The sequence below is a fragment of the Polyodon spathula genome, chromosome 2 (assembly GCF_017654505.1).
Source record: "Polyodon spathula isolate WHYD16114869_AA chromosome 2, ASM1765450v1, whole genome shotgun sequence".
NCBI classification, from domain to species: domain Eukaryota; kingdom Metazoa; phylum Chordata; class Actinopteri; order Acipenseriformes; family Polyodontidae; genus Polyodon; species Polyodon spathula.
Window position 1 is genome coordinate 44,940,264 of NC_054535.1, and position 22,824 is coordinate 44,963,087.

A 22,824-nucleotide genomic window follows, 5' to 3' on the forward strand; every position below is an offset into this window, starting at 1 on the left:
TTACCATACCATGCTATTATTTACGCTGCTTACCTACTGTATGCTTTACTTTCATTGTACTTTAATAAACTTTCCAATGCTTTTACTATGGTAAACTTTTATAAGGGTATACAGGAAATAAACACAATGGAATTAGTTGTTTTTACTATTATCAATTTTACTAACAGTTGAGAAGGTTATGACTTCATCAGTGCAGCTGAACAAAAGTAACAAATCCATGCTGTGCATCATTTACAATAAATACCTTCAATTTATGTCTTGTCAAAGTATTTAGTATTTTCTAGTCACAACTTGGTATTTGAGCTTGAAGCCTTTAATTTCAGAAAATAGTATTTGTGGGCTATCATTTTAAAGATTAACATTTTACTTGAATAATTTAACGCTATTTAAAGTTCATTACCTGAAATATTTAATGTTCAGTGGCAGTTAGAACAGACAATTAATGTATTCTTTTAATGAAGCTTTACAAGCAAGCTGACACTGTGGCCTGTTCTTGGAAGGTTGCTTTCTCTTGTGCTATCTCTCTTGTCTTTTTTTTTTTTTTCAGAATGGTTTTTTAGGTACTACTGATAAAAGCCAAGATCTGGAAATCATTTCTGAGCAGAAGTCAATTTGTTTTTGTCTATTACTACTGTAAAAGGTTCAGTAATATTTCTGGGCATTGCCTGTTTTTCTGATATTTGCTACATCAGGTTGCTGAGTGGTTTTGTCATAATTGTGGAAGGTTAGTATAAAAAAGGGGCCTTTGTGGGGGGGGGGGGGGGGACTTCAAGCTAGGTTTCAGTTTGTATACTCCAGCTTGTAGTCATTCTCAGCAAGTAGCACGGTTCTATCATTCTGTGCCACACACACACAGATTTGTAGTTTTTGAGAAGAAAAAAAATACATATTAATGGATTTTCTTTCACCGATAGATGGCATAAACTTATTTTAAAGATTATTGATAATAATAAACTGGGTTAGCATGGAAGAGTGTAATTATTATTTTCTATTATTCCTTGACATTTACACTGCAGACACAGCACAGGATAAACACATTAAGTTGTACAAAATGAGCCTTTTTTCCAAGTGAGAGTACCGTTAGATGTATTTTTTAATACACATCTGATCAGCTCTCCAAAGACTATACAGTGCATTTTCATTATGGCTGAAAGTTGTAAATATTTGAGACGCTTTATGTTGGAATTTTGTTAGTCGGCATTGCACCGTGCATTCATTTTTTTTACCATATGACTTTATGTATGCATTAATCTATTGTACCTGAAAGCTTTTCTATTCTATCCTAGGATTCCTCTGTAAAAAATGAACTATTTTCTTAGTAGAGTACAGTAGCTCGTGGTAAACAAAGATCGGATCAAACAAAATAGCTACAATTCTTTGTCAGAAAAAGAGATTACAAATAAAAATACTTCAGGGGGATTTTTTTAATAATCTAAAAAGTGATTAATCTGTATGCCATCATTCATAAATGTGTAACCCTACCAATATAAAGGTACCATGATAAATTGCACAGCAGTTTTCCCAGGATTCTTGCATGTTTATTTTATGCATTTACCTGGTTTACCATGGTTTCACACATTTTTTTAATATCCTTTACTATACAGCAGCTCTCTGCTTTCTTATACTTTCACCATGCTGTTGATTACACTTTTATAAAGATATTTTCTACTATATTTTAAAAAAATAAAAACATTGTGTAACCCTGTACAGTAACACGAGGCATGTGAAAACCTGTCAGTGCAAGAAAACTGGCTAACAGCCTAAAAGGGGCAGAACCCAAAAGAAAAAAAAAATATAAAAAAAATAAAATAAAAATAAGTTTCTGGCAGGGAAGTAGCTGCATTAACTGTAGTTGTAGATGGTGGAAATGAAAACTCCTTTCATGTCTCCAGCATGTGACTTCCTATTTCTCTAAAGATACTTCCTAGAGACTTCCTCTGCTGCTGGAACAGTGCGGTGTTCACAGCTGCGCTCCAGGATTTTAGCAGGATCTGCTGCTCTCTCCCACCCGGTGTCTGCGCTCTCACCTCTTGTGACTTTTTTTTGTTTTGTTTTTGTTTTGCATATGCTTGTGTGAAGTTCCCCCACTGTTTCTTGTCTTTTTAGAGTGCAGGGAGCTTGCAGCAACAGCCCGAGAGAGGAAGCCGAATGCATTTGTGCAGATCTCTGTGATAAACACACAGCAGCAAAGTTTGACTGTTTGCTCCAGCACGGAAATAGTGGAGGTGAGTCTTTTTTCTTTTCTTTTTTGCCCCTCCTTTAACACTCAAGAGCAATGTTCAGAGTAGACCGTGCTCATGCCATGCGTGACAAGCAGCTGTTCTTTTCCCCTTTTAAGCATAAACCTAAGTGCATTAATCAGTGGCTGGCAACAGCTTTCTTGTCATGATTAAACTTGTCTGTGTTTGTGGGATTTTTATAAAGCAGGCATAGCCTCTCGCATTGCTACACAAAGGGAGCTGTGTTTCCCTCTGCCAGGTTGGAGAGATGAGGTCGAACTATAAGTTGTTTGAAAACTATGGATTGCCTTGTTTGCAGTTTTGCCTGAAATGACCAGTTATCTTGTGTGGGGATTCTGTTCCATGTGCAAATGCTTTACTTTCTCTTTCGGAAGCTAAAACTCTCATGGCTGACCAAAAAAAAAAAAAGAAAATGTGTTCATGTTTACCTATTTTCAAAAAGAGGGTATGTATGTCTGTTAAACTTTACTGCATGTGGTTTGATTTTTAAAGTTCTGACACTTTTTACTATGTTTATTGAGTGAAGAATTCATATTTTCAAACCCATAGCCTTTTAGTTTTATTAAAACCTCTCAAAGTTTCTAAAGATTTCATTTAAATCTAATGTCCATATGGTACAGTGTTTGTTGGTAGGCTACTTGTTAACAATGCCAGACTGATTTATAGCCGGGAGGGGGCTGGATTCGTTGTGGTTGAGTAGCTATTTTGCTTTGAAATATTACTGCTTTACTGCTTTTATGACGTTGACATAAAATATGTGATACATTGTTACTACCAGGCTGCAAACGTCTTGAGGAAATTAAGAACATTTTGAAATAAGACACCCTGTGAAATCAATAGTACATACTGTAAGTGTGTAAAAAAGTATTCATATTGTTTTTTGTTTTTTGTTTTTTTAATTAAAGGCAGTTAGAAAAAAGATCCAGCAGTTTTAAGTTGCAAAGAGGTTGTGTTTTTCCCACTGTCTTTAATTGTTCACCAGACTGAAGAGACAGTTGTTGCAAACCATAACCCATACATTATGAAGGAAATGACAGGTGCCCAAGAACTCTTTTTCAACAGTTCATTCTTTGGATAGGCCACTAATCTATGGATTTAAACCTTTGGGCACCTCGTGACTTGAGGCTCTGTAATTCAACTCTTGCTGTTGCCCTTAGTCTTATCCTATGAACATTTCCAGAGATGTGCAAAGGGGGTTGAAAATATGATTCAAAGGAGTCAGTTCATTTCTTGTGAAGGGGATGACCCAGTTTTTAAAGAGAAACCAAAATCTTTCTTTCAAAAACATAAAACATGAATTAGGGCCCAATTTTAAATAGTCTAGTCGCAGCACTCCTTGGACCCTCACTGGCCCTCCCGTCTATTTCTAACGCTACAAGGGATGGAAGAAAAAAGCTCAATTTTGTGAAAACCTACAACGTAGCATACATTCATTAGAAATGGTATTAGAAGTCCTATCAATGTGATGAATAATTATCTTCCAATGGTTGAATGTGGCAGAACACAGTAGCAGCATTGTGAAGTGTCTGGAACAACCGTTCTGTGTATAAATGGTTACTTACTGTAGATGCACTACTTTGCAATTACAGAACAAAGGCTAAAGCATTATTAAATTTGAAATACAGCGATTTAAGATTTAGATTCCTTGTCATAATGATGTTTATGGGAAGTGCTATACCACACTCATTAAATCGTTCCAATTATTCTGTCCAAATATTTTCTCTCTGATTTAATCAACACACATTATCTTGTTTCTGCTGCTCAGGTCTCCCCTGCCCCCGCCACTCTATCCCCCTAGAATAAGAGTTCAGACTGCTGAGGAAAAGGAAGCACTGCTGTAAACAGGCTGACTTTGAACATAAACTGTTTATCACGACAGGTTATTAACTGGATTGACAAATGGGTACGGAGCCACATCACTGCAGTCTCCTAGAGTCCGGGGGGATTTTTTATATTTACAGTACAGTACATGTGGAGTATATGCTTCATTTTTTGTTTTCTACTTAATATTCAGATCCCTTAATTCAGAGTTATTTTTTACTGTGGCAAGAATATATATATATATATATATATATATATATATATATATACACACACACACACCCACACACACACACACACACACACTGAATGTACAAAACATTAGGAACACCTTCCTAATATTGAGTTACACCCCCTTTTGCCCTCAGAACAGCCTCAGTTTGTCGGGGCATGGACTCTACAAGGTGTCAAAAGCGTTCCACAGGGATGCTGGCCCATGTTGTGTCATGTTGGTTGATACTGGATCTCTACTCCGAATCACTCGTTCCATCTCATCTCACAGATGCTCAATTGGATTGAGATCTGGTGACTGGGCAGGCCACTGCAGTAAGCTGAATTCACTGTCACGTTCATGGAACCATTCCTGGACAATCCTAGCCTTGTGGCATGGGGCATTGTCCTGCTGAAAAAATCCATTAGCAGATGGATACACTGCTGCCATGAAGGGATGCACTTGGTTGGCAAAGATGTTCAGATATCCTGTGGCATTCAAATGTTGCTCCACTTTTATCAAGGGGCCCAATGTGTGGCATGAAAACACACCCCACACCATCACACCACCACCACCAGCCTGCAATGTTGACACGCAGCATGATGGATTAATGTACTCATGTGGTTTTCGCCATACTCTAGTCCTCCCATCAGTGTGAAAGAGCAGGAACCGGGATTCATTAGACCAGGCAATGTTTTTCCAATCCTCCAGTGTCCAGTGTTTTCGTTCCTTAGCCCACTGCAACTGCAGTTTCTTATGTTTTGCTGAAAGAAGTGGAACTCTCTGTTATATATATATATATATTATATATATATATATATATATATATATATATATATATATATATATATATATATATACACACACACAGTTGTAGTCAAAAGTTTACATACCCCAATAAAAATTTATAATTTCTAGAAATTTCTCAAAAACAAATAATTTTAGGAAAAATCTTTTTTAGCAAGTTTTGCTTTTGTGGATGAGGAAAAAAAATGCAAGAAATAGATGTCTACAATCGGGTTTAGATTGGGGCTTTGACTAGCCCATTCCAGAACCTTGATTGCATTCTTCTTTAACCATTCTCAAGTAGATTTTGATGTGTGCTTTGGATCGTTGTTGTGTTGGAACATCCAGTTGCACTTTAAACCAAGTTTTGTAGAGGAGGGTTTCAAATGATTGGCCAATGTCTTTTGTTATGCTATGGAATCTATTTTACTATAGACTGGAACAAAATCTCCATGCTTGACAGTAGTATGGTGTTCTTTTCTTTGTACGCCTCACCAGACTTTCTCCATATGGAACGACTATCAGCATGACCAAATAACTCGATTTTTTTTGTATCATCACTCCAAAATACCTTTGACCAGAAATCATAGCAATCATTCAAATGCTGTTTTGCAAACTTTTAGTGATTGTCCTTGTGAAGTTTTCCTAAAAGTGGGTTTTTCCTTGGCTTGCGACCATTGAGACCTTCACCATGCAATACTTGGCCTATGGTTGAAATGGAAACCCCAGTCCTACTTTGAATATCACTTTGAATATCTTTGGCAGTCAATCTCAGATTGTTATTAACCTTCCTCACAATTCTTCTACTTGTTCTTGGTGAAAGAACCTTCTTTCTTCCAGACCGAGGGAGTGTTGTGACAGTACCACGAGTCTTGTACTTCTTGATAATAGAAACAATAGCTTTATGACAATAAATAATTTGGTATTCAGATAGCTCTTTACTTTGTCCCATATTGACTTATTGGTAATGACAGCAATCATCCTATGTCGAACCCTTTTATATTCTCTAAGAATGTTCGCCTACAATCCAGCATTTTCTAGACTTTTCTAGAATTGGGTTATGCATTAACATATTAAAATTTCTAACCCCTTGTAGACAATACTGCCATAGCATCAAAGGGTATGAAAACTTTTCAATTTGCATTTAGTTTTGCAGAAAAATTCTTGTAACTTTTTTCGTTATCCACAAAAGCAAAACTTTTGCCACAAAAGATTTTTTCCTAAAATTCTTTGATTTTGAGACAGAGAGAGAGAGAGAGAGAGAGAGAGAGAGAGAGAGAGAGAGAGAGAGAGAGAGAGAGAGAGAAAGAAAAAATATTGCACAGGGCTGTGCACATCTGTTACCTTACTCAGGCAGGACTGTTTTTCTTTTGGCACATAGGGAACAAGAGACCCACTGTTCCTGACTGGTGTGACTTTCCCACCAGAATACCCTGTTTGCGAGGGAACTCGGTTCAAGCTAACAGTCTATGATGTCAAGGATAAATCCCCAGAAACTGTAAGTAAATGCAATCTTTCATAATTTCCTCAAAGGTATGTGATTCATGTTATTACAGGAAAAAAAAGCAATACAAAATGAATGAGTCACACACTGCTGTACTATTAGTTAGTGAGTGGTACCTGTCCTTTTTACAGGTTTTTAAAGGTCCGTGAGGCAGACAGGCAACAGCACACTTGTCTTAACTAGTAACTGGTTTGAATCCCGCCAAAGTGCTTCCTCTACCAGTACTGTGTTAGACAATGTTGTGCTGAGGTTTTCATCGAGGTATAAAAGTACATTTTGGGAACTGTGCCGTTCAGTAAAGAGTAACCCCATGACTCATTTGGAATTAGGCACTTTGCACAAAAACAATATCTATTGGAAAAACTGTTCAGGATTGTCTATATTTTGCCTCTGCAGTGGAATGCTATGTTCTAAATAACTTGTTAAAGTTTAAATTCTTTAGAGACCTTTATTTTATAGCAAGAAAGTATACGGTTCAGGTTAAGATTCTGAAAATAACTTTGAAACAGACTTTAAAGTTACAAGTGTAAAAAGCTATCAATGTTACAATGAAAAGAAGAATGACAGGTACATTATTTAAACAGTTGTAGCAACACGGGGGGACAATTTTTTTCCGGAACCCCGCTACTTACTCTTTAAATCTGTGCAGCAATACATGCTTTTGGTTTGCTTTTCTTAGACTTGTTCGATTTTCTGTTAGTTTTCTGTTTGGGACTTGAAGGGGATAGATATACTTTTATGCACATATTTCTATTTGTACATAAATTGTTTCATTACAGATGCTATTAGAATAGCTTAGTGCACTGCATGTAGCTTCTGATCTGACAGGAAACGTTTTAAAATGAATTGTATAATGGTTCAAAGATACGGATTTAGTGAGTTGCATCAGAACAGACAACGGTTGGTAGGCCAGTTCCTTGTAAACTATTTAGTTCATTTAGTTAGTGTGAAATTTAAAGTTTGGTCATGGTGTCACCCTTTGCAGTACAAAGAGTCCTGGCTATGAGCACACCTTAAAGATGTTTTTTTTATTGCATTTCTGTTGCTATGATGAACACCCCCAAACACCCTAAGCTCTTGTGTGTCGCCTCCTGGTCCACTGTTATGCTCTGCAGATGGAAATGGCAACGCTGTAGCACTGTAAACCCTTTCATATCCGTGGCCTCTTATTTTTAAGCCATTTTCAAGAAAGTCAGAATTAGACAGCATTAATTTTAAAGGATACACAGCAACACTGCTGTATTTTGTTAATGTACAGTTCAGGTTGCAATTAGTATCTGCTGTAGCTCATGGCCATTTTGACAAATTAGCTAAAATGAATGACACTTAAATAAAGTGGACAGTTTTAATTATATAGTAATACTGTCTGTGTTTCTGGAAACACAGAATTGCTTAATTGTGCCGTTCAGCTCTATGAGTCTACAGTCTTTTTCGATGCCTCCTCCCTGACAAACCCTTCTAATGGCCTCCCAATCAAGATGAGTAATGTTTCCTCTAGCCACGGTGCACAATTAGCCACCCCTTTAATGGGCCAAACCTGCAGATCTTAATGATACTGCTTTGTTAGTAGCCCTGGGCAACATACAATTGGCCTTCTCGGAAAAGACACATATTTGATGCAAGTGAAAGTAGTTTAAGTTCTACAAGTGCTGCTTTACAATGGAACTGGACAGTTGCCTTCAGATAGGACAAATCTCAATTTTATGAATGTAATTAATTGATGTAAATAGTGATATTTCTAAACACCACTGCTGTTCAGATTCTTACACTGGTGCCCTTTGTGTGCTAATGTTATGACAATCAAACATTTCTAGAGCATTTGAGTATTTCTGTCTGGCATCATATTTTACTAGTTAGAAAGTTAGTGGTTTTTGCATTTGATATCTTTTTACATCAATTTAAAAGACACCCATTTAAAGTAATTTCAGATAGTCATTTACTAAAATGCCTCTTAACCTTAAAAGTTATGTGAGCTCTTTAAGTCTCCCATTTTCTTTCAGTGAAGTCCTTAGAAAGATAGAATTATTTATTTATTTTAAATCTATTGATTCTTCAGCCATTCAAACTGAGTTCGAAGGATGTTTTGCCAGAACTGTTATTGGATGATGTACAGGACTGAGATTATATATTATATATATAGATATAGATATATATGAGATCATAATTTAGATCTTATACATCATGTACTCAAAGAAACTACAAAATGATATCTCAAAAGTCTACCAAAATCCATAATAGTACTGCAGTATTTCATGTTAGATTTTGAAATGTCAGGTTTTTCAATTTTTGTCAGTTTTTCATTGGATACGGAAAAAAATATAAAGCAGGGTGTACTTCAATATGTTACCATAACATTATTCAGCAGATTTCATTAACATTTATGAAGCAAAATTAGTTAATTCTATAGGGTGATGCAAAACATTTTTCCATAGCTGTGCCAGAGTTGTGCTTTAGTGAAAAAAAAATAAAATAAACAGTTAAAGTTTGACACAGCGTGACCAGCCATTTAACTGCTAACTTAATATACATAGAAGTTATAACAGCCTATAAAGGGACCCCCTTCAAAAATATTTCTATAGGCAGCTTTATAAGATATGTTTTCTTCGGATTCATCTGTGTGCTTACTGTAGAATGCATTCTTTCAGTACAGGTTTATTGTTTGTTGTAAATTGACCTTGATGCAAACAAATAGCATTATGATGGAATTTTTGGGAAAGATAAAGAACCAAATCTGAGGTTGGCATATATTTCATGGGGAAATGCAATAATTATAATATATGATCCCATTACAGTCTTCATCTTCATTCTTTTTAGGGCAAAGCGTCAAATCACATGCTATGTAAATAATGTTTCTGTGTGGGATAATTTCACAGTTTGCTTTAAAAACATAATAACATTACACATGTCTAAGCCACACTGGAAGAAACAGAAATCTTACATATGGCTGGCTTAAATCTATGAAATTCTCCACAGCCATTGGTTACAAAGCAACCATGAAATATACAATTGTGTTTACTTGTCAGCAGTGAAAATACACAGCAGTAATAAAGGGATGCCACATTTGTATACTAGTTTTTCGAGTGACGTTAAATTTAAGCACAGAACTTAGCTGTTCACTTTCATAGAAAATACTTCTGCACACAATAAGTCAATTATTAGTTTACCAATTACATGTAACAGCATATATTTGCCATGCACACATGCTTTCTTTTTGAATACTTGGTAACCTACGTTTTGGGCATAATTAATTAAACAACATTATTAGCTGAGTAAAAATGTATACCACATTTTGAATACTGCACATAGATAAGCATGCATCTTCAAGTTTTGCTTAAGTCCCTTCTTTATTGGCTACTGAGAAGTCAGGTTGGTGCAGGATAATTTTGAGGGGCATCTTTCTCGGAGATTGAAGATTACCAAATGAGGAGAAACAGGAAAAAAGCAGTAGATTGAAAAAAGGATCAACTTTACAGTTCCATTAATACCATGGTCTTTTTGTTTCCCGTGTAATCCTGATTAGACGTGTCAAGGCAGTAGTCATTTCATGTGTAAAAATGTTTTTCATAAATTCTGAACAAATTTGCAGAATAAAACATTAAAAAAAGCAAATCCAGGCATGACTCTGTTCAACCATAACTCCACACTGAAAATCTGACGTCACGAGAAACAAGACTTTCCACCTGACACCTTTATCGGGTTGTTAAAGCCCAGTAGAGGATTTTATAGAGGGTAGAAGTGTGCAATAAAATCCAAGACGAAAGCTCACAAATAAGCCAACATTGTAGAATTTCCAGTACTTCAGATACTGAGAACTACATGTTGAGAAGTTGTCAAATAAACAATGAAAGCGATAAAAGTGAAAATAAAAAAAATCTACCATGCTGAAATCTAATAAAGTCTAGAGGATAGATTCATATTCCTCAGTTGTGAATCTATCAGTATTTTATTGATTGAGTAAAAACAGTTTGCAAAAGACACAAGGGGGAATAGAAAGAAGTATTGCAATTGTATTTAAGAAAGAATATAAAGAGTGCATATGCATTAGAAAGGAGATTAGTGTATTAAGTTTACATTGATGATGTAGAATTTTCCAAGTGTAGTTCATCATGTTTTGTCCCTTGTCAAAATGTTCACATTATGCTTTTTGGTATGCAACTGGTGTGTGCCAGTAGATACTTCGCCACACTTAAAAAGGAGAATTTCATTTCCAATCGACATGTTTTCACTTGCAGAAAAGCAGATGAAATCATTTTGTGAGCAAGACAAATTATCCAATACCAGAAACAGAATAAATTGCTTCTTTTCACCAAACAAATTGATTTTTTAGCGAGGAAGGACCTTACGCCCAGTATCTTTGGGGCTGGACCTGCATTCAAGTGGAAACAGTTTGGTGGTCTTCAGTTGGAGCTCAACGAACAGGATGCCAAAGGAAGCCAATACTGTAGGCCATATAATCCTAGTTTGGAAAACTAGTGATTCATTTGTTCATTGTAGCGTGTACAAGGGACATCCTAAAATAAAATTGTTAAATAAATAAAAGTAATCATATAGCATACATACTTTTAATTAAAACATTGTACACTTGGTAGTGCACACTTTACATGTTTGCAACTAATATAAAACTGGGGCAATAGGTTTTTACAGGTTTGTCACTTTTTTATAGTTTGGTTATGTACAGACAACCATGTCAAAATCTTAGTGCAAGTAAATATGCAATACAAGGAGCACAGTTGGAGTTAACAAATTGTCCATCTACTGAAAGCCAGCTTATTCAACACGAAGGACTTAGAATTGGGATATTTTGAGCCAGGAAAATTAATTGAAGAGAGCTCTGCACTGGGATGTTTCAGCCAGCAAATGCAATAAGGGAACTTGCTACTGGGATTTCAGTGCCAGTAAATTCAGTGCAAAAATGTCTTCACTGGGAAATTGGGGACAACAATTAAACTTTGGGGAAATATTAATTAAACTTTGGGGAACTGGGGACAACAATTAGAACTTCTCTGTGATCTGAAAGCCAGCATGCTTAAACAAAGTTTTATAGCCAGAAAATGTTATATCAGGGATCTTGGACAGAGCTAGTAGTCAGTGATGGGATAGCATACATTTCTAGAACAATCTCCCTTTAAAGGGTACATAAGGACCTTTTTTATTTAGTTCCATGTTCCCATGTGTTGCTTCACCTGTTTGCGTAAGGTGTGTGTATTGTTTTAATTATTATTTATTTTTTTTACATTAAGACCACTTTTTTAAAACTTTTAAATTGCATTCATTCATAGATTTACCAGTGAGCAGGAGGATGATGGGAAATGTAGTTCTGAGAGGTCCATGCAGGCACATGGGAAGCCATCTTGTGGCAGGGAATGCAATTTAAAAGTAAAACAAAAAAAGTCAAAATGTAGAAAAATATTTTTTAAATAATATACACACCTAACATAAACAGTTGTAGTAGCACAATAAAAATAAAAAGGTCCTTATGTACCATTTAACTGTTCACATATAGCACAGTCGAATACTAAGCATCCTATGAATAAAGAACATTATAAATACAAAGGCAAATTAAGCCTAAATCTGGCACAAATATTTGATTTTCTGACCAGGGTTTAATTGTTTGTTTTCTTTGGTTTTTAAATATGTAGCCTATTTATATACTGCAACTACCTTTTAAAATCCCTTTCAAATTAACAAGAATATGTTTGTTGTACATAGAAACTGAACATTGTGTAATTAGGTAATAAACAAGACTTATAACCGCTTATAACAGACTTCATATTTTCAGTGTTGTGAAAAACCTCTGGGCAACCTAATGTGGCTGCTATGTTGAGATTATGGGCTTGTTTAAAACTAAGGAAAGTTGTCCATAATGCCATTCATAAAATGATCTGAGCAAAAGGGCGACTGTTGCTAAGCATTTTATGAATGGGTAAATCGTCATTCAAGGACAAAATCTGTCTCCTTTTGGTGATCATCAGCAGTATACATGCTGTCGGTAGTTGTTGCAAATGAAAATTGGAGTCAACCGATAGCACTACGAAAAACATTGCAAGCACGGCAAAGAGATGTAGGAGGGCCGTTTTCGGGCACATGAAAATGCACTATTAATTGAAAAAGTTTTGAAAAATGAAACAAAACTATATGGCCCAAAAATGCAATCTGCAGCTGTCAGGCGAACCATATGGCAAAAAATGCAAAAATACAAATGAATGCTTTAGGTGGTTGTCCCCGGGATGTTAATGATATAATGAAGAGATGGCATGACATATGGGGGTCCGTGAAGAAAAAAACAGCTGCTCTCTGTGAGGCAATCAGAGAGACTGGTGGAGGACCAGCACCTCGCTCCCCACTTAACTCTATTGAAGAGAAGATAATGAAAACATCTGACCGCCAGACCCTGGATAGCATTGGGAGTGGTGGATACCGGTGCATTGGACCTTGCCGTTGGTAAGTTTTGTTAACTCAAGGTGTCAGACAAGGTATATTGAAGCAATGTTTAAACAGCGGATAAGTATGTAAGTTACTGCATTTTTTCAAATAAGTCTCCTAACGTAAGGGGGCAACTTAGGTTATGTATTTTCTCAAAGAGCTACATTTTGGGTTGTTAATATAGATACATAGAAATAGTGAATGTTTTATTCACTGCTAGTTTTCCGCTGTGACATCAATTCCAAATTGCAGCAACAATTCAACAAAAAACACCACTTGATTATTTTTTGTTTTTTCTTTTATTATACCAGGATGCTTTAGAAAATAAAGGCAGTATTAACATGGCATAATGTAAATATTGCATTTATTTTCCTAAGCACAGTATAATTTACATCAAAAGGTTGCATTTGAAATAAATAAACATGTGTGTTACTAATATTTGAAAGATTATGTAATGTGACCAAAATTGTTCTTGCATCTGCAGAGAATTGAACTGGGTTGCCAAATGAGCGAGAGGAGCCGGGAGGAAAGCAACCCACGAATATATCAGAGGAAGATTCACTTCAGTCAAACGCAGGTTGCACAGCTGTGCTTCACTCCGCACAACCTTCAGTGTCCACACTTTCATCGTCTCCCTCATCATTGCATGTTAGAGAACATGCTATGCAGCACTCCATAGATGGCCTGTTGACGGGTGCAACAACAGACCAACACCATTCTGAAAATGATGTCGGAAACATTCATCGAGATGAAATCAGTGTTGCAGGAGTACTTGGCATAGAGACCACCTATGATGAATAAAGCCAGCAGTGCAGAGAAGCCAACAATGGTGGATAAAGCCATCATGAACACTGAGCAGGAGCCAGCCCCACCAGCGCTAGGTCAGCCAGCGCTCAGAAGAGGACGTAGATCAAAGAAATAAACCCCAGTCACTAAGGGCCGTTTAAAAAAAAAAAAAATGCACAGCTGACAGTAGAATTGAGCAATATATGTATAATGGTGGGAGTGTCAACATTCATTTATATTATATTATTAATATAATTGTAGGGGTGTGCGATTGTAGGGACGTTTGATTAAATTATGAATTTACTAAATGAAGCATAGCCTAGCTTAAATTATGAAGCCCTGACCGCCACCACCACCACCACCAAAAAAAAAAAAAAAAAGGAAAGAGTAAACCTTAGCACATTGAAATCAATAAACAGAAATGATTAAATACTTTGTTTGCTTATTTTTGTTTTTAAGTATGTAAAGAATGTATTTATTATGTAATTTCTTTCATTGCAACCTTGTCATCTCACGTTTGTTGGTGCTGCTGCTGCAATGTTACTGCATACCTTGTCGGGACTGTATTGAAGTGTACCTCCCAACCTATCCAAGCACCTGAAACGCATATTTACTAAACAAAAGGTTCTCTCAATCAAATTCCTTGTACATCCATGTGCATCATTGTACCGCAGTTCAACAAGTGTTGCAGGATACAGAACTGGTGTCAAGAGCCAAGATAGCAGTGGGCAAGCAGAATTGCCTATAACAAAGGGCAATTTAAGCAAACGAGTTCTACAGCTGTAATGATAAAGTTACATAAGGTATTCCGTTTACATTCACTTTCTCATTACTGAACAAGCTGTACTAGAGTTATATCAGTTTAATTTTTTGAATTGTAGATTGTTTTTCCTCACCAAGTAATAAACCGTTTGGTCTGTTTTGACTCTGAAATAAATACGCATCGTGGCAGGAAATAAGTACACATCGTGGCAGGAACCAGGGTTGTTTGTACAAAGTTGAGTTATTATTAGGGAAGAATGACACACTACCTGTACACTGATACTGTAAAAGTTGTGAGAAATGCCACACTGTTACCAGCAGGTGCTCGGAGCGGTATGTGTGTGTAGTCTGTTGCACCTATCACATTGGGTAAGTTCTGTATTGTGTAGAACCCTAATTTAATGTTGTTTAGGCCAACACCGACCCGGGGAAAACGAATGTGTTGTGATCTCCTGCGTATCAATGCATGGGTAACCTGGTCCACGATCCTGGACATAGTGGGTTGGCTGAGTCCAAACATGTCACCACCTGGCCTTTGGAATGCACCTGTTGCATAAAATGATAGCGTGCATGTGACCTTCACTACTGCAGGGATGGCACGGTTCTGTGCAGTAGGAGACTCCAAAAAGGGATGAAGCACTCTTATGAATAGCAGGTTGATGCTCAGGGCCGATGAAAACTTTATGCTAATGAGGTAATTGTTAACCTTTATCTCAATTTGTTTAAAACATGCCTTCGTAGACGAAAATCTTTGGGGCTTAACAATGCATCTGAATGATCTCTTATGAATAGCAACTGCCATGAAATAGGCGGCTATGGACGAAATCCGATCATGTACACTTTTCTCATTTCAACAGGAGTTAACCCTTTATGAAGACAGCCCTATATGACTTAAACAGCTACTGTATACTGCATTCTCTGATTCAGTAAATAATGACGATATGTGTTATCCTTTTTAAATGTGATGTTTCTAAATGTTGTTGCATCTTCCTAGCATGATTATTCTAACAGTATAGCACCTTGTGAGCATATAAAATTACAAGAGCGAGACATTTCTTTTTTTTCTGTGTGTCACTACGTAGGAGTTAAATTAACAAGGTTCTACTGACTTGTTCTGACTGTGAGTCAGCTTAGGGCTTTGGCTTAAGAAGTTGTATTTCTGCCTAAAAATTATATTTAAATAATTCTCGCTGTACAAATAATTGGACAAGGATGCACGGTCAATTCAATGTACAGCTTAATGAAAATACATTTCCAACAAACGCTGTTAAATAGATTATATTTTAAATTGGAGCTTACCTGCAGGCATGCTTTAGATCCCTACAGAGGTCCGGCCCTGTTAATGGTATCTTGAGCGCCGCTTTCACTTACTGTCAGTGAAGTGTCAGAGATAAGGCTAAAATATTAAAGAAGAAAATCAAGGAAGGTCAATGGAACCAATTACAGAAGTTATTCCGAAATTGCTCAGCTTAGATTGTTGCAGCTTACCAGTTTATAGCTGTGCAAGTGCAAAGCTTGATAACAGGTTGCTGCAGATTAAATAGTTGGGTTTCCTCCATCTCTAACAGCTGCCTGGAAAATGTAATTTACGGAATTGTGTATCTTTGTGGCAGCTCCTAATGATTACTTATGGCAGCCTAGCAAGTTCTAGACAATTATGACTTTCGATTGCTGACAAAGGAACCCGGAAATGTGTCTTTTAAAAGAAGCTTTTCTGTAGTGGAAATATAAACAGGTTCATTCCAATGAGGAAGTGTGTTTTTTTGTTTGTTTTTTGCACTTTCTAATATAGGTAGAAGCTATACTATATACAGGTTGCACTTACAATTAAGATATATGCAAATTTGGCCCATCTTGCTCATTTGGTTGTTAGTAGCTTATTGATCCCAGAATCTCATCGTGCAGCTTCTTGAAGGATACCAGGGTGTCAGCTTCAACAACATTACTGGGTAGTTGGTTCAAGACCCTCACGATTCTCTGTGTAAAAAAGCTCCTCCTATTTTCTGTTCTGAATGCCCCTTTATCTAATCTCCACTTGTGACCTTGTTTCTTTTTTCAGGTCGAAAAAGTCCCTTGGGTTGACATTGTCAATACCGTTTAGAATTTTGAATGCTTGAATCAGATCGCTGCATAGTCTTCTTTGTTCAAGACTGAATAGATTCAATTAATTTAGCCTGTCTGCATATGACATGCCTTTTAAATCCGGAATAATTCTGGTCGCTCTTCTTTGTGCTCTTTCTTGAGCAGCAATATCCTTTTTGTAGCAAGGTGACCAGAACTGAACACAATATTCTAGATGAGGTCTTACTGATGCATTGAAGAGTATTAACATTACTTCCCTTGATTTATTCAGAAGAATAATCTGGATATGTAATGAGGTCGCTAGCTTTGTATTTCTATAATATATTGTAAATGGATTTCGGGGGGGGGGGGGGGGGGGGGGGGGGGGGGGGGGGAATGCACACAGTAGACCAAAGTCACTTCAGAGAGGGTTCCAGCTGGAAAAAGTTTTAGAACTGATGTAGACTACTGCTGTTTTTTGTTGTTGATGGTCAGAGCAGTTTAAAAAATATAATGTTAAAAAAAATCTTCTGTCTCAACGACACAAGTGTACACACTTCACTATCAGTAGAAAGCAGTTTAGGGAATTCTGCAATACCGGTTAAATAATTGCATTTCCTTCCTCAATTCAGTAAGTAAAGGGCACAATCATAAAAAGCATATATTTGGGGGGACAGGACATAGACTAGTATTCAGACACTGCCCAATAAATCATGAGACCAAGGGCTCGATACTGATAAATGAGTGCTTGGCTAATTGTGTGCCGTTCCCTTCCACGGTCAGCAGTGGACAGCCTGGACTTGAACTGGCAACGTCCAGGATATAGGGCGAATCCTGCACTCCACGCGGAGCACTTTTACTGGGTGCACCATTCAGGACCCCCCATTCGGCTTTTAAAGAATCAGCACTTTTCTTTTCTACCCTCTCAGATAACCTGCTACTCCCACACCATGCTTTGGATTTTCTTCTCCAGTTTCCTACCGGTCTCTTCCTTTTCCTCCTGCTTGGTCTGGTGAAAGTTTTGCACTTCTTCAATTTCATTATTCTTTCAGTTTAACATTTTCTGCACGTCAGCATCATGCTTCTCTACTGCCCTGAGTTCTTCTTCTTCAGAACTTCTACTTTCACCTTCTCCAAGCCCTCTTGTTTGAGTTGAAGCTCCTGCTTCAAACTCTCAGTCTCCCTTTCCAGAGTCTGTAACTTCTCGTCAGTTTCTCTGACTGTTATCCATTTCAAAAGACTGCATCTAAGCTTGCTGAAGTTGCAGCACCAGCTCTTACTTTTCTGTATTTTTTTGCTTTATTCTTCTGCTGCTTTATAAAACCCTCATGTTCCTCACTTTTTTCAAGCCATCTTTCTAACTCTATTATCTTGAACACATAGCTCTGTAGCTCAGCAGTTCTCACCTATTTTCTTCTCTTTCTTGTCCACCATCTTGTCCATCTCAAACATTCTTCTGGACTGTTTAACTTGTGAACTTGCTTAACTGTACTGTATATCTTTCACACAAACTTGCTTTTCCAACTATTTCAACTTGCCATGCAGTGACTTGACAGTGCTGTTGTTCTGCATGAACTTTGTTTCTACATTTGTTTTCCAATCTGACCGCTCTGCCTGGTCAAGGGCAGTTGACTTCTCCTGGGTGAGATCCTCCATGCTTTTCTTTACCTCTTGCACTTGGTTCACGAGCTACTGGTGCCCCTCCCGTTGAGCTTTTAACCACTGCTCCCCCTCATCCTGGGTCTGTATGAGTTGCTGCAGGGCCTCCCTTAACTTCCTCAGCAGCGCCTCCGGTGGCAGCTGAGGGTCATGAATGAAATTAATAGAAAGGAGACTAAACAGTTTTAAAGTTGATTGAGGAAAACCAAAATAGCTCACTGTTGACAAGAGATTTGGAGCTGTCAAAAGTGACAGGCTGTACTTTGAAGTTCTGTACATACATAAGGAAAACCCTTCAGCTATATAGAAAAACCAACGCTGTGTAGCAAACGTATTTAAAGAAAAAGTGTACTCATCTGTGTTTACTTTTCTGAAAATTTACTGAAAATGGTCTTTTGGACAAAACGTACATAGCCATCTAAGCAAACTTGCTACCTTGACACTTATTAGTCTTTAGGGGCATGCCTGATAATCAAGCTGCATTTAGCCTCACTATTTAAACGTGTGGGGCAGGCAATAACATGCAGGTGCTGCTGCAACAAAGCTTCATTATTTGGGGATCTGGTGGGTTTCTTTTAGATTTTATCTTGTGAGAAGGAGGCGCTTGTCACTATTTTTGTCACTTGAGTTTGGTCCATTTCATAACTTATTTAATGTACCATTTATTATTATTATTATTATTATTATTATTATTATTATTATTATTATTATTATTATTATTATTATTATTAACATAATAATTGCTGCATGGCATTTCCACCAGTTTAAAGCAATGCAATCTTCCCAATAATGCTATTATCATACTGAATAAATCGGGACTTTTGATAGGATTGTATTTAATAAATAAACCATTTGTTTTTACAAACTGACCTTGCCTCAGTTACTGTTATTTTTTCACCCACATAACTTTGGGTCACACGTCATTAATACATCATTTTGTTTTGTAATTATTTAAACCTTTTTTTAAAAAAGAAAAAGAGTTTACGGTGTGTGATGTGGGTTATAAAACAAGTTCATATTATCATCAGAGTGTAAAAGCTAGTAGTATTAGCGCCATGGTATGTCATGAAACAGGATCTGCAATGGAAATTGCTACTTGAGACTGCTGTCTCCATCGCAGTCCTGCGAAAGTTTTATGAAACACAAATTGCAACGTACGAGGGGTTTCCAACAGCGGTTCCTCGCAAATCACTTTTATGAAACAGGCCTTAGGGACTCAAAAAAAATGTACATAGCTGCTGACCACATGCAAAACAAAAAAAGACCTTACAAAGAGCTGAATTGGCCTTTTCACTCCCCCTGTGTTTGGGAGGAATGTTGGCTGGGGCTAAATCACTGACCACCACTGGCTGGTGTCTTTTGATTCCGTTAGTCTCACCTTCATTGAGTAATTTAAGTATGTGTTTTTAAGAGAAAAGGTTACGTTCCAACTGGGTTCTGTATTGGGGTTTTATAGTGCCTCTTTCTGTAGACAATTACAAAAAGCTATCTCATTCCTCCAAAACTGGGATTGTAGGTCTGTTGTAACATTTCATTAATTTTATTATTGGATCTTAGAAATAGAAATCCTATTGGGAATTTGCACTAATGTCTTAAAGCATTCTGCGTGAAAACTGTTTTATACTTGGCTGAAAGTCCTATAGTTACTATGGAGGATTTTGTGGTTTTGTGCTTTGCAAATTCAGTGCTGGAAGTGCTTCACTGGTCACCAGGGTGTTAAAAGGATGACTGAATCTAATCAGTTTCCACAGCTCTCTGTTGATTGAGAGGAGAGTACCTGACTAAGAAAGATGTAAGTTCCTGTGAAAAGGTTTTGTTCCTTTACAATTAAAAGTAAATAACATTTAAGTCTTGACATCATCTAACAATGCCTGCAATTTTTTCAGTGATGCGACTAGCAGACCCAGTAAAAACATTAGCAGATGACAGAGCTTTGCAAGCTTAAGGTATTTCAAACATATTATCTGCAGTGGTACTCTTTGCTTGCATCCTAATCCAAAGAAATATGCAGATGCTAACTGCCTGAAACTTGGGAAAGGATGAAGTTAACAACCTGTGAAGTATTATCTAGGAACATACTGCTACAAATGCACAGAAGATCTGGAAATAAAGCATCACAATGTTGAGTTTAAGTCTTACCAACTGCATTAAAAGTACATCTAACAAAAAGAATCATAAAGTACATTTATTTTTTTAGTGTATTTTTAACGGCATTTCTTACTCTTGCACGTGTCGTTTAGACCTACACAGGTTCTAATTTAAAACAGGACTTAAAAAAAAAATATATGTACATATAGTTATTTTTAGGGCATACAGTGTCTACTTTTAACCATAACCATGCACTGTAGACACTGGTTCCTGGCAGTCACAAAAACAAGCCCACACCCCTATGTGTAGGTGTTGCTTGTAAACCTGCTGTTTTTATAAAATGAAACTTTAGAACATGTTTTGTGCTGTCTTTGTGGCACTGTCACATTGATTGCAGATGTGCCTTGTGGCAGATACAGTACATACAGTAGTTGTTAATTTGATTTCTAGTAATTCGGACGCATGCATTAAACTTGTTTCACTTCAGTTTGCCAGGAGTCCCCCCCTCCTCTCAAAGGTTGTCATTGTCATTTTATGAGCTGGAAGTTTCAGAATCTGTGGACGCCCACTTGTTATCTGTCTCTCAGGCAGTTATCAAGACATAAATCTGACCAGACTCATTTAATGTGTATTGTTTTGTTAACAGGCAAGGTTCATAACTGAATGTCACAAATATTGAGGTTGAGAATTGAATAATTTATTCACAGGCATGTTAGATTGGAAAGTTCTATTATCAGGTAGCTTAAAATGCAATTTTTTTTTTTGTTTTGTTTTATGATGTTTAATGACAATCCTTCCGAGTGGTTCTGAGAGCTCTGTTGCTCCAGTATAAAATGCTTATATGTTTTTCTATACTTAAAAAGAGTACTCAAAAAAGAGATGAGAATCATAACATAACATCAGTGCAAAGGAAAGCTGAAACAAATAAGCACAATGAGACGACCTACCCTTCAGGGCTCTAAAGTTTTCAAATATTTTGGACTGTGGATAAGAAATATCTCATCAACAAGCCTGTTATGTTCTGAATACCAGGTAGCAAGGTGGGTTTGGTTTTGCTCACTGAATCTTTCTACAAAGGGATTTACTTATCTGTGAAACTATTTATTTATTTTTTAGGAATGTGCCTAACGGGTCAGAGCTATAGAAGTGAAATGTTGTGTGTGTGTGGCTATCCTTTCAATTGTGGAACCTCATTGCTTCATCTTGAAACGTGTTTCATTATTCAATAGGTGCTCATACATTATGCCATTATGACTTGATTATCTGTAATGGCTGTGGATTGTGAAAGAATGGGTTACTGGCTGCCAGTATTGGCCAGGACTGGCTTGCTGATAACAACTGATAAGGATTTAGCACTGGCCAGAGTATTCAGTATATACAGCACAAAGCTACAATACTGCTTTAGCAGTCTTTTTACCCATCAACCTGTAAGGCACTAACCAGTGTGTAACAACCAGGCATTGGATTTAAGCAGCATTCATTTTGAGCATCTGCCACTTGAAAGTGGTTGAGCTTTGAAGCAGCTTGAAGTTGGCTCTGCAAGATACTCAAGGGATTAACTTGCTTTTCCCAGTAAACTCTGATTGTATTGCAGCACAGGCTTATGAACTAGGAAGCAGTTGGTTAGTGATTTAACTTTACAAGCTAAATGCACAAGCCAAGAGAATGCACCCTGCAGTGCATATACTGTAAAACACCTAACTGGCAGAATATCTAAGGACACTTGTTGACTTTCGAACTTGGAGTCATTGTTTCACAGTGTTTTTTTCGAGTGCTTCAGGAGCTTGCTGAGTAAGCCTTTACATTGCAGAAGAAACATTTTTCCTTCTTTGTTGCTATATCGATTGCTCTGGAGACTGGATGGTGAATTTTGTAACGATGATGATGGCCTGCCCCTGTCTATGTTTCTGTAAGACCAGGTCTCCAGATGCTCAGGTACGGCTGGTTTGCATTATTATACCTAAACAAGGACGTCTTCTGTATACTGAAGCTTACACATTACACACTGTAATACATATTGCATAAGTAGTGCTAATTCTATTTTGCCAAATAACCAGGGTCAGGTGAGGTAATTCAGCACAGGGGCATTTAAGGACAATGAAAGCTGTGACTAAACATTGGAAACAAATAAAAGTTAGGTACTGTTGTTTTGTTTTGTTTTGTGCTATGAAATGAGTTCAAATTCTATGCAACTATGGAAAACAATTTAGTAACACAGTAATACCTAAACTTTGTTTGGAAACATTTAGACATTTTACATAGTTTTAGATTAGTTTTGTCTCTATTTTGCCAGTAACTTTAAATAATAGTATATACAGCTGAGCTGAACAAATACAAGTGATACAATTAGAACAGTTAGATTTTTTAGTCAGTGTCTTTCATGTTGTAATACGCTGCTTGCCTATATTTAAAAGGACAAAACGTCATAGTTACCCTACTTGTGCTGCTTTTCTTTTTTTTTTTTTTGCTATACATAAACTAAT

At 36.9% G+C, this 22,824-nt stretch overlaps 1 protein-coding gene across 3 annotated transcripts in view; it reads left to right on the forward strand.

Moving 5' to 3' along the window:
• Positions 1–22,824, forward strand: part of inpp4b (inositol polyphosphate-4-phosphatase type II B) — a 214,984-nt gene that overhangs the window by 37,187 nt on the left and 154,973 nt on the right. For 2 of the 3 annotated variants that reach the window (XM_041223071.1, XM_041223078.1), the window contains exons 3-4: positions 2,107–2,225; positions 6,440–6,556. In XM_041223071.1, coding sequence (XP_041079005.1) covers positions 2,107–2,225; positions 6,440–6,556 — 236 coding nt within the window. Of the gene's footprint in view, positions 1–2,106; positions 2,226–2,429; positions 2,686–6,439; positions 6,557–22,824 lie in introns of those variants that run through there. The other variant, XM_041223084.1, reaches the window with a different exon arrangement.